This window comes from Pan paniscus, chromosome 17 (assembly GCF_029289425.2).
Source record: "Pan paniscus chromosome 17, NHGRI_mPanPan1-v2.0_pri, whole genome shotgun sequence".
Classification (NCBI taxonomy): domain Eukaryota; kingdom Metazoa; phylum Chordata; class Mammalia; order Primates; family Hominidae; genus Pan; species Pan paniscus.
Window position 1 is genome coordinate 63,757,218 of NC_073266.2, and position 14,280 is coordinate 63,771,497.

Consider the following 14,280-nt stretch of genomic DNA (forward strand, 5'->3'; position numbering starts at 1 on the left):
CCATTTCTGCATGGAACAAGCTCTATGGTGATTGCCCGTTGGCATCTCTGAGGCCCTCTCTGGCCTCCAAGAGTTGGGATCTTGGGCAGATCTGGATCACCTCCCTATGCCCTTGCTCAACACAGCATGGATTAAATGAATGACCCTCCTTTTCCAAGGTGAGGGCAGGTTGGGGTTGGATTAGATTCTTTCCAGCTCCACATACTGTGATTTTTACCATCTCCTATTTATCAGACTCATTAAAGAAAGAAACCACTGGGCTTTGAAGACAAGTCCCAATGTAGGGAATGTCCTCTGTCTTTCGGCCGGTGCGTGGGCCCCTGAAGCATTCTCTGGCCTTAGTGTGTGAACTGTGAGCCTGATTGCAGGCGTAGGGTTGCCTTGGGAGTTTTCACAGAAGGTCAGCTGAGCATGCAAGAACACCGCCTCAGTCGTCCTCCTGGCAACAAAGCTTGCGGTGAAGGCTCTTTGATTGGGTCTTGCTTGTCCCCAGCTGGACTGTCACAGGGCACATGTGACACGGTGGCTGCGCCTCCACGTGTGAATTTGCAGGAGCCGCAGAGCCTGATGTTACATATCCGCCTGCTGGCTGTGGAAGTGGGCGTGTCTGTGCACATGGCTGGGTGTACCTGTCTCAGATCAGGGCAAAAGGTAGATGAGTGGCCCTGGGTTTTCTGGGCAGTGTGTCTCTGTGTAGACTGTTGGCAAAGACCTCAGTGAATGAGTGAATTTCAATTCAGCAAATAATTATTGTGAGCTTTGTGCTCTCCAAGAGCAACGACGCGGTGCGCTAGGCAGAGAGCCTGGGGAGTGTGCGTGTCTTACCTGTGTCTGCATCGTGTGTTCCCTCTGTGTGTCTCTGAGAATGCGTTCTTGGCACGTGTCCTGCGTTAACAAGGCGTTTGGTGTGTGCATGTCTGTGTGACAGTGCCTGGGTCCTGTTTGCGGCTGCTTGTTCGCATTCCAGCTTCCCTTGTGCCCGCAGTCAGGCTCTACACGTGCGCCAGCCTCCGAGCGCACGTCCCCGAGTGACCCGTGCGCGGTGTGCAGGGACCTCAGGGTCGTGTGCACTAAGGGCGCTCGTGCCCGTCTCTCTGCACTAAGGAACGCACCTCCACATGTCTGAGTGCACGTCCCTCTCCATGTGTGCACGTTCCGTGTTCACGCCGCCCATGTCTGTGCAGGGGCGCTTCACGCGCGCGCTCTCCGGCCCGCGGGCGGCCAGGGACCCGCGCTGGGCTCCACGCTTCCCGTGGGGCTGACTCCTCCCTCGCGCCCCGCAGCAGGCCGCGGCGATTGGCCGCCGGCCCCCTTCCAGCCGTCACCCCTCCCTCCCTCCGCCACCCGCGCGCCCGCGGTCCCCGCTGTCCCCCGCGGTTCCGGCGAGGCCGCGCCGCGCTGCGCTCCGCTCCCATTGGCTGCGCGCGCCTTTGTGTGGCGGCAGCTGCGGCCCCAGCGCCTTTGAATGTCGAGAGGGGCCGGGAAGGGAGCCTTTCCATGGGCCATCTGTCTCCCCGCCAGCCGCCGCCCCACCGCCGCCCGCGCCCCGCGCTCCGCCTCCCGCCCCGGCGGCTCCCGCAGCCCCGCCGCCGCCCGCGCCCGCGCCCCGGAGCCGCGCCACAAAGGGCCCGCGCGCAGCCGCCGCCGCCGCCGCCGCCGCCGCCGCGCGAGGAGCCAGGATGGTCCTGGTCCACGTCGGCTATCTCGTGCTTCCAGTGTTTGGCTCTGTGCGAAACAGAGGTATCGCTTTTTCCTTTCGGGGTCTGCTTCGGAGCGTGGATCGCCGCAGGCACCGGGGCGGGGGCGGGCGCCGCGGGCGGCCGGGGGCTCAGGGCACACCCGCGAGGACGCAGGGCGAGCAGTGGCTTCCCCCCACCCCCTTTTAGGGGGACCCCCGAGGGTGGGGGCGGCCGCCCTCGTGGGAGCTTTTGTAGTGAAGTTAGGGTTTGGCGAATTTGGGTCCCTTCCTCCCCAGCCCCATTTTTTATTTTTTGCGGCGGACGTGGTTCCCCCAAATCACAGCCCCTTCCCCTAATACCTAGCCCTGTATGATCGAAAGGAGAAAGATACATGACTGTGTGTGTGTGTGTGTGTGTGTGAAAGCGCGCGCGCGAGAGCATGCTTGGTTTTCTGTGGTTTGCTTTTTTTGAGGTATATGTGTGTTTTGTGTTATGTGTGTTTTGTATTTCTTCATTTTTTGGTCATTAGTACCGATGGCTGGCTAGCTGGGACCTGGGTCTCTGCCCTATCCCATGCCCCAGCCCCCACCCTCTCGTGGGCACTTGCACGATTTTCCATCCCATCCTTTTTTCGTCTTTAACCCTTTTTGTGCATCGCCCTTGTGCTATTGCCCTGCTCACCCCGCCCCCCGCAACTGTCTTTGTATGACAGTTGCATACACGGGTTCAAGATGCTTGGGCGCGCGTGTGTGTGTGTGTGTGTCTGTATGTGTGTGTGCATGTGTGCGAGTGTGCGCGCGCGCCTCGGAGAGTCAGACCTGCGCTGCTGTGCCCCCCTTGGGCCCGGCTGGAGCGGGGCGTCCGGCCCTTGGGTGTTGTGCTGTGTGTGAGGATGAGGTGGGAAGCTGCCCCCACGCCAGGCCTTTGCCCCGGGCAGCGGTTGACAAAGCAGCGGGCCGGCGCGGGCTTTGTTTTTAACTGTGATAAATGGGGTGTGTTTGCACGGTCCCCTTTCCCCACATCCCCTCTCCCTCACATTCTGCTACAACAATAGCTTGATTTTCCCCTCTTCTCCCCACCTCCACTCCACATTTCTTTCATTTTCTTTTAATAAAAAATTCCCACCTCCCAAGCAAATCCGAGATGCATTTAGATTCATTTTTTTTCTTTTTTGTATTCTGCCTCTGGACTCACATTTCTCGTCTTGGAAATGTTTCTTCTATCCTCTCCCACTCCACGTCTGCTTAAATCCCTGCTGGCTCAGGCCCTCCTCCCCCTCTCCCCACTCCCTCATACACAGAATGATGTCTTCCCTTGGCCGACCAGGGCTCCTCTACCAAGTCGGGGTGGGGGGTGGGGTCGCAGGGCCAGCGCTTTAGTGCGCCCCAGGGGCCCGATTGGGCAAGAAAAGGAAAGCCCAGCCCTATTTTATCCAGCCCAGCTGTCCCCAGCCCCACGCCTCTCCCCAGAACCTAAAAGGCAAGCTTGGCCCCCTTAGGCCTGTTTGAACCGCAGTTTTTTGTGTGATGATAGAATGATGACATTCTGCATTTATCAAATCTTTTTTTTTCTTCATTGTGTAGCTCAGTGAATGGTCAACTCGCTGCTGTGTGCGCTGTGACCCTTCTGCCTCCGCATTTAGCTGTATTGTGACACCCTCTTAACCATTTCCTGTCTCCATCTGAGGAAGGCATTGCTATTTAAGCGGCAGTATCCCCTATCTCAGGCCAGCCTAGCCATGGGGGTGAGGGGGAGTGGGTGTGTGAGGAAGAAAGAGGGGGGCTGGATGCGATCTCCTTGAAATGCCACCCCCTCTCTCAATACACAATTATCTCTTATTACTTGGCATTTCCTCTTAAAACGGGTGTGGAACATTACACTAGGCAGAAATTCAAAAATGATTAAGAAGGATGTTGAGCCTGAAAGTATAATTATCCTGATTAAATCATTACCATCCTCATTAATACCACCAATCTCTAAATACCATTGCAGGATGCTGATTCCATGTTTTGAAATTCAAATTGCTCAGCTGCCTTTAAATTTTATTTTTAATACTACCTTCTCCCTCACCCCCCCCAACAAAAAAAATCCAACAACACAAATTCTGCCCATCAGTTAAAGTTTACTTTCACGGCAAACATGCCCACAGGAAATTCAAGGGCTGAGGGGTGAGTTGGTCTGTGGGTAAAATTTAGCAGAATGTGATAAGAGTTCATGACCTTCCGATAGAGGATACTAATGCTTAACTCAACAAGGTCCTAAGCCACAATCTTCTTGTAAAACTATTAGAGAGTTTGCCAGCTTAAATCTGTTCTTTTTAGTTTCCATTGTAGTAGTGTAGGATGTAGGCCATTTCAGAATAGATGTAGAGAAATAACCATTTTTGTATCTTCATCTTGTTTAGCCGAGTACATTGCACTGTAAATCCCTGTTAAGTGGATTCCTTTTGCCTTGGCTTAGAGGCTGCAGCACCTCATTTTTCAGTTATCTGGGTGACTATCAGTTAGCTTCTTGGCAGCACCCAGGCATAACTGAGGATTGCACTTAGTTGGAGGCAAAAAATGTTAAACATATGTATTAAAAAAACCTTTGATGAAATGACAGTTGCTGCTATCCCATAGCCTCTGAAAACTTGGTGCACCAAGGTCCCTGGCTTAAGTGGGAGCCATGGCCATAGCGTCTTAATTGTTTAATTGTACAATGTCAAGAGCATCTTTGGACATCCGCCCTGGCCCTCAGAGCTGCCCCTTTAACAGCCGGCTCCCTTCTGCTGCTCGCCAGCCAGACCTGCTTGAAAACTGAAACAAAACAGCAGCAATAATAAAAGAATAAGGCCCCTACTTTGAGGGCCCTTCCAAAATAAAGTCCCAAATAGCCTCCCCAGACTGCCATTTGGCAATCTGAAAAGAAAGAGAAAAAAGAAAAGAAAAGAAAAGAAAAAAGAATCCCAGCAAAATGGTTTTCCATTAAACAGGGGTAGCGTGTTCTGCTGTGCTGAATTACTTCCTGTTCTTATTTTGTGGGTAATTTTTTCTGTATCAAATATCCTTTTGGTTGTGTATCTTTTTCACCTTTTCTTGTACTAAAACTAAAGCATGATCTGTATTTTTTTACATCCCCCAGTTGACAATGTACAGCGCTCGGTTAGAGATGTTACCCTGCTGAAACGTACTGTGGTCGTGTAGCCCGGGCCATCTGCTCATTGTACGCTGCTTTTGTTCTGTTGCCCTTCCGAAGCATGGTGGGCCCAGCCTTTTTTTTTGTATCGTGTGCATGACGACATTGTTACACACAGAATCCACTAATACTAATATACAATCTCTCAATAAAGAACTAGTTTTCCTATATTAACCTAGTGTGCTTTTTCTCTTGCTGTTTTCCCATTTATTGTCGTATCCTGCTGTTTAGATTTTCCCCCCTTGCTTTTCTATCCCCACCCTCACCCACCCACCACTCCCACCTCCCATTGTAAGATTTGAGTGAATGCCTTTTCTTTTTACTTTACTTTTTTTTTTTTTGTGGTACAGATATGGTGACTTTAATCTCATTTAGTCCATATCTTTTCACAATAGATGTCTGGAGCGATAGGAGGGGCCAGTTGTCCTGTTACACTGAAACAGTTCACCTGCCTAGAGAGAACCCCTACCTTTGGCCGCCTGTGTACTCAGTAGCTTCCACATTTCATCTTAGTTTTCAAGATACATGGGCACTGGGTTTATGATGCTGGTGAAGAGAAGGGGATATAACACTTAGGTTGAGAAAAGGGATACTGTTCTTAACTAGCAATCTTGTAGCATTTCAGACTCGCCTAAAAACCCATTTTGAGTTGTGTTTTAACTTTTCTGTTTGCTGTCTCATTGATTTACTGTCCTTATAAATCATGCTGGGGGTGACATGTTACATGTAGCTGAAGCCATGATCTGGAATTTTAAAGTACCCTCTTCTATGTGTATATTTAAATTTTTAGGACTTGCAATATAAGTTTTGCATTGAGATCCTGGATAAGGAAGATGTTTGAAACAGAAGCTGACTCAGACCACTCCCACCCCTATCCAGGGCCAGCAGCGGACCTGTTACTGTAGGAATAAGAGGGTCTGTGCCCTCTGCAGGCTGTGAGCCAGTTAAAGCTGATTATAGCCTAGTTTCCTGACAGCTGCTTCATCTACGGCCCTAGGGCCTCTCTTAAGAGAAAGACAGCTAAGATCTCAGCCATTGTCTAAGTGTGTGTGTAGAGGTGGGGAAGGGGGAAGGGGAAATCAGGAGTAAAGTCAGGACCTAACCCCAAATTGAGTTGGAAAAAGAACCCTTAAAATATCTTTTTTTTTTCCATAATTACACTGGAGAAGCCAGCGGAGAGGTATTTTTTTCCCAGAGTGGAACCCAAATTCAGCCATTTGTCAATTACACCTATTCAATTTCAGCCCAGAGCAAGCCTTGCTAAATGAGGCATTTTAGACACTGAGGAAATGAGTTGATTAAAGAAATTCCTGGTTCTTTCAAAGGGTCATCATTTTGGAGCTGCTCCTCTTTTGGCCGATGTGCCTTGTCCTTGCTCCCCTGGGCTGACTGACTCCCCGGCTCACCCTGCTCCTCGCTGGCGGGTGCACCCCTGCCTGACCACAGTGCTTCCTTGCCTTCTTTGTGGCTTCATGCAACTCTCCTCTCCCCCCATGGCTGCCCTCTCTGCTCTGGCCCTCTTTGTTCTCGTGCTCTTCCCAGCCTGGATGGGAAAGCTGAGCTGATTTACTGTGACACATGGACACACATGGATGTTCCCAGTGGAGGCTCTGCTGTAGTTTGTGCAAGAGGAGAGATACAGGTTTACAAGGCTAGTCCTCTGAAGATTTTGTTTGTTTCGTTTTCTTCTTTTTAAATTTTCATTTACAGGAGACTTAGAAAGCCTCCAATCCAACCTCAACAATAATAAAACTACCCTGAATTGAGTGATCACTCTCATATTTGCCCTAGAGAACAGTGGCTCATTAGATCAATCTTAACCAATTCCAAGATTTCATTTTTCTAAATTTTTGTTAAGTATGTCAGAATTGTTTGAGAATACATTTTGAGGATGGTTAGTAACCTAGTAATAATATAGCAAGCTGTGGGTTAATGGGAAATCATGTTTTAGCAATTTATGCAGTGTATTTAATGTTTGACCCAGATTGTCTGAACTAAACACTTACATATTAAGGAGACTTTCCCTGTGACTGGACGATTCAGGAACTACAAGGCCATTGTTCTTTATATTTATTCTTTCAACCACCTGACACATATCTGTTTTAGCACCTTGACTTCAGGATTTTGGAAACCCCATCAGTTCAGTGAATCCTATGTCATAGGCTTTGTAATAAGATGGAACACAGTTCTTCTTTCTGAACAAGAGAACTTCTCTCTTGAAACTAGCATCAGAAAGACCCACTAAGTTAATGAGTTTTCTTTAATAATAATTTTCCACAAACCAGCAAATACTATTAGTTACTGAAATTTAGGGAAAAGACCACCAAAAGTGTTGAGGCCCTAATGTGCAAATGACAGGGCCTGGGCCACTCATCTTCCTTTTGCAGTTTTCTCACCTCCTGCCCCACCCTGTCCTTCCCATCTTTAAATAAGTATCCTGCAGTAGCACATTAGATGATTTAATGGTTTTCTAGGCTACGGAAGCAACAGTTCTGTGCTGGATCCAAGGGCAGCAGGGACCCCTTTTCTGAAGCAAAGGGCAGGAGACAACAGGTCCTTGACTCTGATTCAGGGTGTGACTTTGGTTCCCTCAATCCTACTCCACAACTGTCACACAAATCTGCAAGACACTTGTGCCTTAGTTTCTCTATGGATCTAAACAGCTTTGTAAAAATTCCCGGCTTAACATTGTATGAATGTGAATTAGTATTTATTAGTTTCTGGTATGGTTTAGCTACAGATAAACCAATATATTTCCAAGAGAATTGGGGGAAAGGGGAGGGCTTATCTTGGAAAGACTCAGATTTTCAGGATGATTTAAGAACCAAAAGCAAACCCTTATAACCCCATAGCCAAACCACATGCAATGCCTGTACTTCATGTGTTTAGTTGTTCATTCATTCACCCACTCACTTGTTTGTTCATTTAGTTAATGAGTGTTCATTCAATACTTACTTGGGGCCAAACACTGCGCTAAGGGGGATACAGAAGAAATGGAGGCCTGAGTGCCTCCCTCCTGGGGCTTATGCTGAGGTTGAGGGAAGAATGCTTAGGAAACCAGATACTGTCTAAGATGTTCTGGGCCAAAATGTCCACACGAATGGCAGAACGTCCTGACTGGTGAGATAAAAGAGCTTGGAGCAGTCGAGGGTTTGAGTCCTAGCCCAGTCTTGACCTGGAAGGGTGATCTTAGGCCACTGCTTTGAGCATCCTCTGAACAATGACTGATGACTGCCATGAAACCTACCTGATAGGCTACGTCTAAGCTGTTACAAGATACCTGGCACGCGGCAGGTGCCTAGGATGTGCTAGACAGTTGCCCCTTCCCTTCACAACTGTAGGTGTTTGCTAGCCAGAGGATCAAATAAGGTCAGAGGTGAGCTTGCTGCAGAGGCAGGTTTGCAATGTGCCTCAAAGGGTAGTGTGTATACAGGGGGGAGGAGGAGGAAGAGGAGAGAGCACCCCCGGTGGAGGGAATGAGTGATTTTGGCCAAGGCCAGTGGCTCTGCTGATTTGGCAAGAACAGAAAGTGCGTAGCAGGAGGGAGGAGTGTGTGTTGATGGCGGGGCGGGGGCACATGTGCAGGCCTACAGGGAGCACCGGGATCATTGTCCTGTCTTTGAATGGCTCTCCTCAGAGCACAACTCCAGGAGTTAAGCAGCACGAGGTCTGGAGAATGTGGGAGAAAAGGCTTGAAGAGGTTTTGAAGCCAGTTTCTGAAGGCCTCTGGAAGAGTTTGGACTGGCTCCTTTGGCCTTTGGGAGCTCTGAGGGGAGAGGGCTGTTTAAACAGTTTATTCTGCAGCTGATGACAGAGGGATGGGGCTAGGGGCTGAGGTCAGGGAGGAGGTGGGACAGGCTTGGGGGGTAGGGAGGAGAAGATGGCTCACATCAGGGAGTTTACTGTAAGGTGGAGTAAGCAGGATTGAGTCTATGTGGAAGGGGCTGAGGGGCAGGAGGTCTTTGGGGTGCTTTGGAGAATAGAAGACCATGAAGACAAATGGGGAACATGGGAGGAACAGTCCATTTTGGTGAGAATTGAGTTTAGTGTACAGATAAGCACATAGAACTTCAGACGCCAGAATGGCAGATGGAAGGGGATTGTGGCAACGTCTGGGAGTTGAGACTTCTAGTCCTTTACATACAGATTACTGGTTGGGGTAGGAAATGAACTTCAACAATAAAAATTCCTCATACTCACATGACTTGTCCCCCCCAGACTCTCTGTTCATGCCTGAAACCCTTATGAGGTTATTCACATGTGTCTTTACTGGCTTAGGTCACCCCTTGAGCAAGCTTTCTTACAATATGAACTCCTCCCGGAGTTGCACCAATCAGTATCCCGAAATCTGAGTTGGAACAAGTTTTATCAGACTTTGCCTTTCTTGAAAAGACAGACCCCAAAGTGGGCAAGTACCAGGAGTTTTGCCTCCACTACTTTGCAAAAGGCCATCCCTACACATGGGAGCAGGGGGAACGGGAGGGAGCCCGACCCAGTAGCGTATTGGGAGAGGAGAGGGCAGGGAGTAGGGACTGAGGACAAGGACAGGGGCTCTGATCTCAAGATTGGTCCTGTCTGCAAAGAGGGGGTTTTTCACAATTCAAAGCTCTCTCTTCCATTATCTTATTTCCTCCTTGGCACAGCCCATGAGGAGTTAATTGGGAATCAGAGGAGGAAGCTGAGGCCAAGAGTGGTGAAAGCCTTTGCCACCCTTCCTGACTAGCTAGTAAATGGCTAAGCCAGAAGGGGAACCTAGGTGATTGGACACTCGACTATGGCCCCCTGCACTGCCTGCCGTGGCCTGCATACGGCAAGGAGCCTCATCAAGACCAAGGCAAGAATGAGAAAGGAATACCTGCTTTCCCGCCATAGCTGGTGGGACCGATTCTGAATGCTAGGCTCTTTGTCCACAGCGGAAAAGGATCTTTCCAGCTAATGGTAAGATCCCGCCAAGCTTCGAGGGGGTCTAGACCCCCAACCCTGAGCCTTGCACATCCCAAAAGGGGACTTTGAGAGACAGGGAGGGTGCATGGTGGACCAGAAACTCTCCAGAGTGGGAAATGAACAGGGCATTGGAACCCAGGGTGGAGAGTCCTTTCACCCTCAGATGCCGTCTCAGAGCAGGCCTGGCTGGCTTGCTGGAGGAACTCCAGGGAGGTGGAGTCTGTACCCTGATTTCCACAGAAATAATAGGTGTCCCCTTCCTGAGGCTTTGAGCCCCAAGATGAGGGCACGTTTTGCATTTTTTCTTAGATTATCTTGAAGCCTTAACAAATTGTATCTATGTTGTTTCATGGAGATGTTAGAATCACATTCTGGAAAGTTTAGAAAATAAATCAAAGGAAAAAAAACCTCATAGGAGTCCATCCCTCTGTGATCATGTGAGTGAAATGCAGTCATATTTTTGTTCATCTATTTGTTGTTTTTTGGGGGGGAGTGGAGCTGTAAACACAATATATGTATACTTTTTACATTCTCTATTTCCTATTTTACATTAATGTCACAGACATTTTCACATTCTGCTATGCTGTTTTCACAAGCACTACTTTTAATGGCTACATAATATTCCACTTGAATAGTGGCTCAACAGCCAAGTTTGCTGGCTTCGCATGCACTCAAAATGCCCTAGGTTCTAGGCCGCTTGGTGCTGCTCTAACCCACCTCCCTTGGACTGCTGTCCAGCCATGTGGGGAGGAGGTGGTGAGTAGATCAGGTGTGACAACTCTCACTCCTCTCTGCCCACCAGCAGCCCCTTCCATCGAGAGGCCCAAATAAGTGGAGCGGAGGCAGATAAGAGAAGGCTGGGGAAAGGAATATGACTTGAATAAACTATTCTGAGACCTAGATTCTGGTCCACAAACTTCCACTGTGATCTTGAACAGGTTAGTTTCCTTCCATCAATTCTCAGTTTTCCCATCAGTCAAATGGGCACATCTTATGGCTTGTGCCTTACTGGACTCGTCACATGAAGTAATGCATAGGAAACAAGTCGAGAAGCCAGCCAAAGGCAACAGTGAAGATCATCACTGACATTCTTCATAGTGGTGGCACTCAGACAGGCCATGTGGGACAGTGGAAATAGTCCTGGCTTCATGGCCCCTCTGCCAGTAACTACCCGTGTGAGGTCTTGGCCAAGCCTGAGTACTCCACGACTTCACTGCCTATCTGCCAAGGGAGAGAATTGACTGGATTGCCCCTGCCTGCTCTAAAACACTGTGCTTTCCTCGTGATGAGAAGAGCTTCTATTCCTATTACCTTTTTGCTTTTTCATTGGGAAGATAGCCACATGACCTTTAGGACTCAGTAGGCACGTGAACTTCCACTGGCCAGGTCATACCATGCAGTAGGTGGGAAGGGAGCAGTAATTGCCCCTGCCTGGCTAGTAGCCCACCCAGGGCATGGACTAAACCTGGAAGCACAGACACAGGGCTCCTTGACCCTGAGCTCAAGGCTGGCATAAGTCTGGTGCTGCTGCTCTTGTTGGGCCACTGAGCGGGACATTCCCCCAGATGCTGCTGCTTCCTCCTGCTGTCCTTTCCTTGAAACAAGCCCCTGGGGTGTGCCGCTGTGTGCAGCTGAGCCCTCCAGGAAGTCCTCCCTGCCAGAGAAGGAGGGGGACAGTCACCCACGTTGGCCTCCCCTGATGACACTGTATCCCTCAGATCTAAGTGCTGGCCTCACTGCACCTAGGAAAGGAAGCGGCGGCTGCTGACTCAGCACCAGCCTGCAGGTGGAGAGGGGGTGGAGGAGCTCTCTGAGGCTGGGAGGAAGTGAGAATTCAGTGGACACCTGTCTCAAGGAAGGGCAGGAAGCGTTGGAACAGCTGCTGTGCCCCCTCTGAAGCTGAGTGGGAGGGAAGGGGTGGAGGCGCTCTCCATGTCTTCCCCCTTCTCCCCCTGCCCCCAGCTAGCTTGCTTAGCTCCAGCCTTCCTCCCCCATGCCACCCCCTCCTCAAAAGCTCAGGGGCCCCCTCCGGGCTGCCTGTGCCCGAGGACCACCCACCTCCTAGAACACCTGCTTCTACTCCTCAAATTCCCTCGAGCTAATGGGAGAATGTGCCCACTCCCACCCCCAGCGTGGAGACACTGGCCTTCCTTAAGCCAAAGGATGGCCCTTCCCCAGGGGACCTCGGCCTCCACAGGGGACCTCGGCCTCCACAGTGGGCTCATTCCCTGGAGAGGCAGGCATGGACTCAGGGGAAGGGACCATACCTGCCCCCTCTGCCTATGACGTTTGGGACTTCTGACCAGACCTGAAAAGTCAGATTCTGGGAAGGTGAGGGCGTGAGAGTGGGGGACTTGGGCCCAAAGAACTGGTCCTCGCATGGCCCAGAGGTGTGTGTGTCCCCAACTCTGTGCTGAGGAGAGAGACAGCGGAGGTAGCTGGGCCAGAGCCTTGGCTTGGTTCTGTCAGCACCCTCCAGAGTTCCTCATCTTGGACACCAGGGTGGTGGGCTGTGGCCCAGGCCTCCCCTCTGGTGGGCTCATGTCCCTCAGGACGGAAGGGGACATCAGACCTGTCTCCCTCCCTAAGGGCTGGGTCAGGAGGGAAGCTGAGCTTGGGAGGCAGCTCCTGCCTCGCTCCTTCTGGCCAAGCTGATGCTGAGGCTGCTTCGGGGCAGGGGTGCCTGGGATGCAGGGGTGCCTGTGATGCAGGGCTGCTGGCTGCCACCTGCCACGGAACCAGAGGGATAGGGCAGCAAGGGACAACTGGAAGGAAGTTTGCGCCCGCTGGAACCAGAGGAGTCCAGCCCTCTTCCTGCCAGGAGGAAAGGAACTAAAGGAGGGGGTGAGGGAAGAGAGGTCATCTGGGGTGAGGGGGCAGCAGCCAGCCCCCAGCTTGGTCTTCCCCGGGCAGGTGCGGTGGGAGTGTTGATTGAGAAGGTGGGAGAGGAGCCCAGATGACAACCTGAGATGGCACAGTCCCATCCTGAAGGTCCCTGACAAGTCTCAGTTTCCCCCAGCAGAGAGGTGGTGGGAAGGAGGAGGGAGGCATCAGGTTCCCGCCTTCTCAGCTGGTGTCTCTCAGCCGTCTCCTGGGTATTCCCTAAGTCAGGCCCCATCCCTGCACAGGTGCACCTGGGGAGCATCTGGCTGGAGGGTGGACTAGATGTGTGCACAGCAGAGAGCAGAGTCTTGACTCCTAGGGCAAAACAGGCCTTGGGCCTGCTGCAGGATGGACACGGTTTCTAGTTTTACCTCTCAATTTGGGGAAAACATGAAGTTTATATTAAACTAAACAAGCAACTCTTCTACCTCCATTTGCAAATTTTACATAAACTTTTGAATGCAAATACAGAATTTGGTGACGTTTCATTCAGGCAGGTCAGTCCAGGCTGTGCCCCGACTCCCGGGGTGGCTATACACTCCTCTGGCATTTGGGTCCATCCAGGGGTGAGTGAGAGTAATACTTCAGGGTCACCCCAAGGCCTCATCTTCCCAGAGCTTGGGGACCCAAGTTGTTCAGTGGCTGGAGAGTCAGAGCTGGCTCTTGGAGCTCTAGTCAGGATTGGAACTCGGTTTCTTGACTCTGAGGGCTGGTGGGCATTTTGGGTTTTGACTCAATGCCATTTGTAAGTGGCACGAGCTATGGCAGCCATGGGGTGCTGTGTGGGATGCATGACTGGGTGAGGCTTGAGGACAGCTTGGGTTTAACTGGGCAGAGAGAGAAGGGATGGCATTTCGACATGGTGGCAGATCCTCACGTGTGCCAGGCCTAGGAACCAGAGCCTGAGAGGGGAGGCCAGGAGACGGAGAGAACCCCACCAGTGGGTGGGAAGGGGATCTTCTGAGAGGGGCACAGGACTCTTTATTGTGGTAAAACATACACAGCATAAAGTCTGCTGTTTCAACCATTTAAAAGTGTACTACAATTCAGTGGCATTACATACATTCACACTACTGTGCGAACATCACTACTTTCTATTTCCAAAACTTTTAAATCACCCGAAACAGAAACTAAGAGCTCCCTTGGGTTTAGGGCCTCCTCCCAGGCAGGTTAAGGGCTGTGTTTGCTGGGTCTTCTTGGGGGCTGAGGGGATGGGAAACTAAGCTGTAGCAAAGAATACACAGATTTTGCCATCAGGCAGTCTTTAGCTTGACCACCTACCAGCTGCGGGACTTTGGCCCTCTCTGAGCCTCAGTCTCTTATAAAAAAATGGAAATAATTGATGTAAATACCAGTGTCACAGAGCGTTAAGGATGAAAGAGAGTTCTCACGCATATAAAGTACGAGACAACCGAAATCCTGGGAAGTGTTTAGTAAAGATGGCCATTTCCCAACTCCCACCACACACCCCACTTCCCCCATGCAAACACACCTCTGCTTGTTCAGGCCTGGGACAGTTTTAGGGGTCTTAGGGGAGTGCAAAGCAGGCCCTTGGGCAGTCAGGGAAGGGCTGGGCATGTTTCAGCTTAATTGTGTA

At 50.8% G+C, this 14,280-nt stretch overlaps 1 protein-coding gene across 2 annotated transcripts in view; it reads left to right on the forward strand.

The window, feature by feature from the left end:
- The first annotated feature begins 1,386 nt into the window (after positions 1-1,386).
- ARK2C (arkadia (RNF111) C-terminal like ring finger ubiquitin ligase 2C) overlaps positions 1,387-14,280 on the forward strand; it is a 126,782-nt gene continuing 113,888 nt past the window's right edge. Inside the window, exon 1 of one of the 2 annotated variants that reach the window (XM_034943609.4) lies at positions 1,387-1,740. In XM_034943609.4, coding sequence (XP_034799500.1) covers positions 1,680-1,740 — 61 coding nt within the window. In that variant the 5' untranslated portion in view covers positions 1,387-1,679. The remainder of the gene's footprint in view (positions 1,741-14,280) is intronic. The other variant, XM_055102494.2, reaches the window with a different exon arrangement.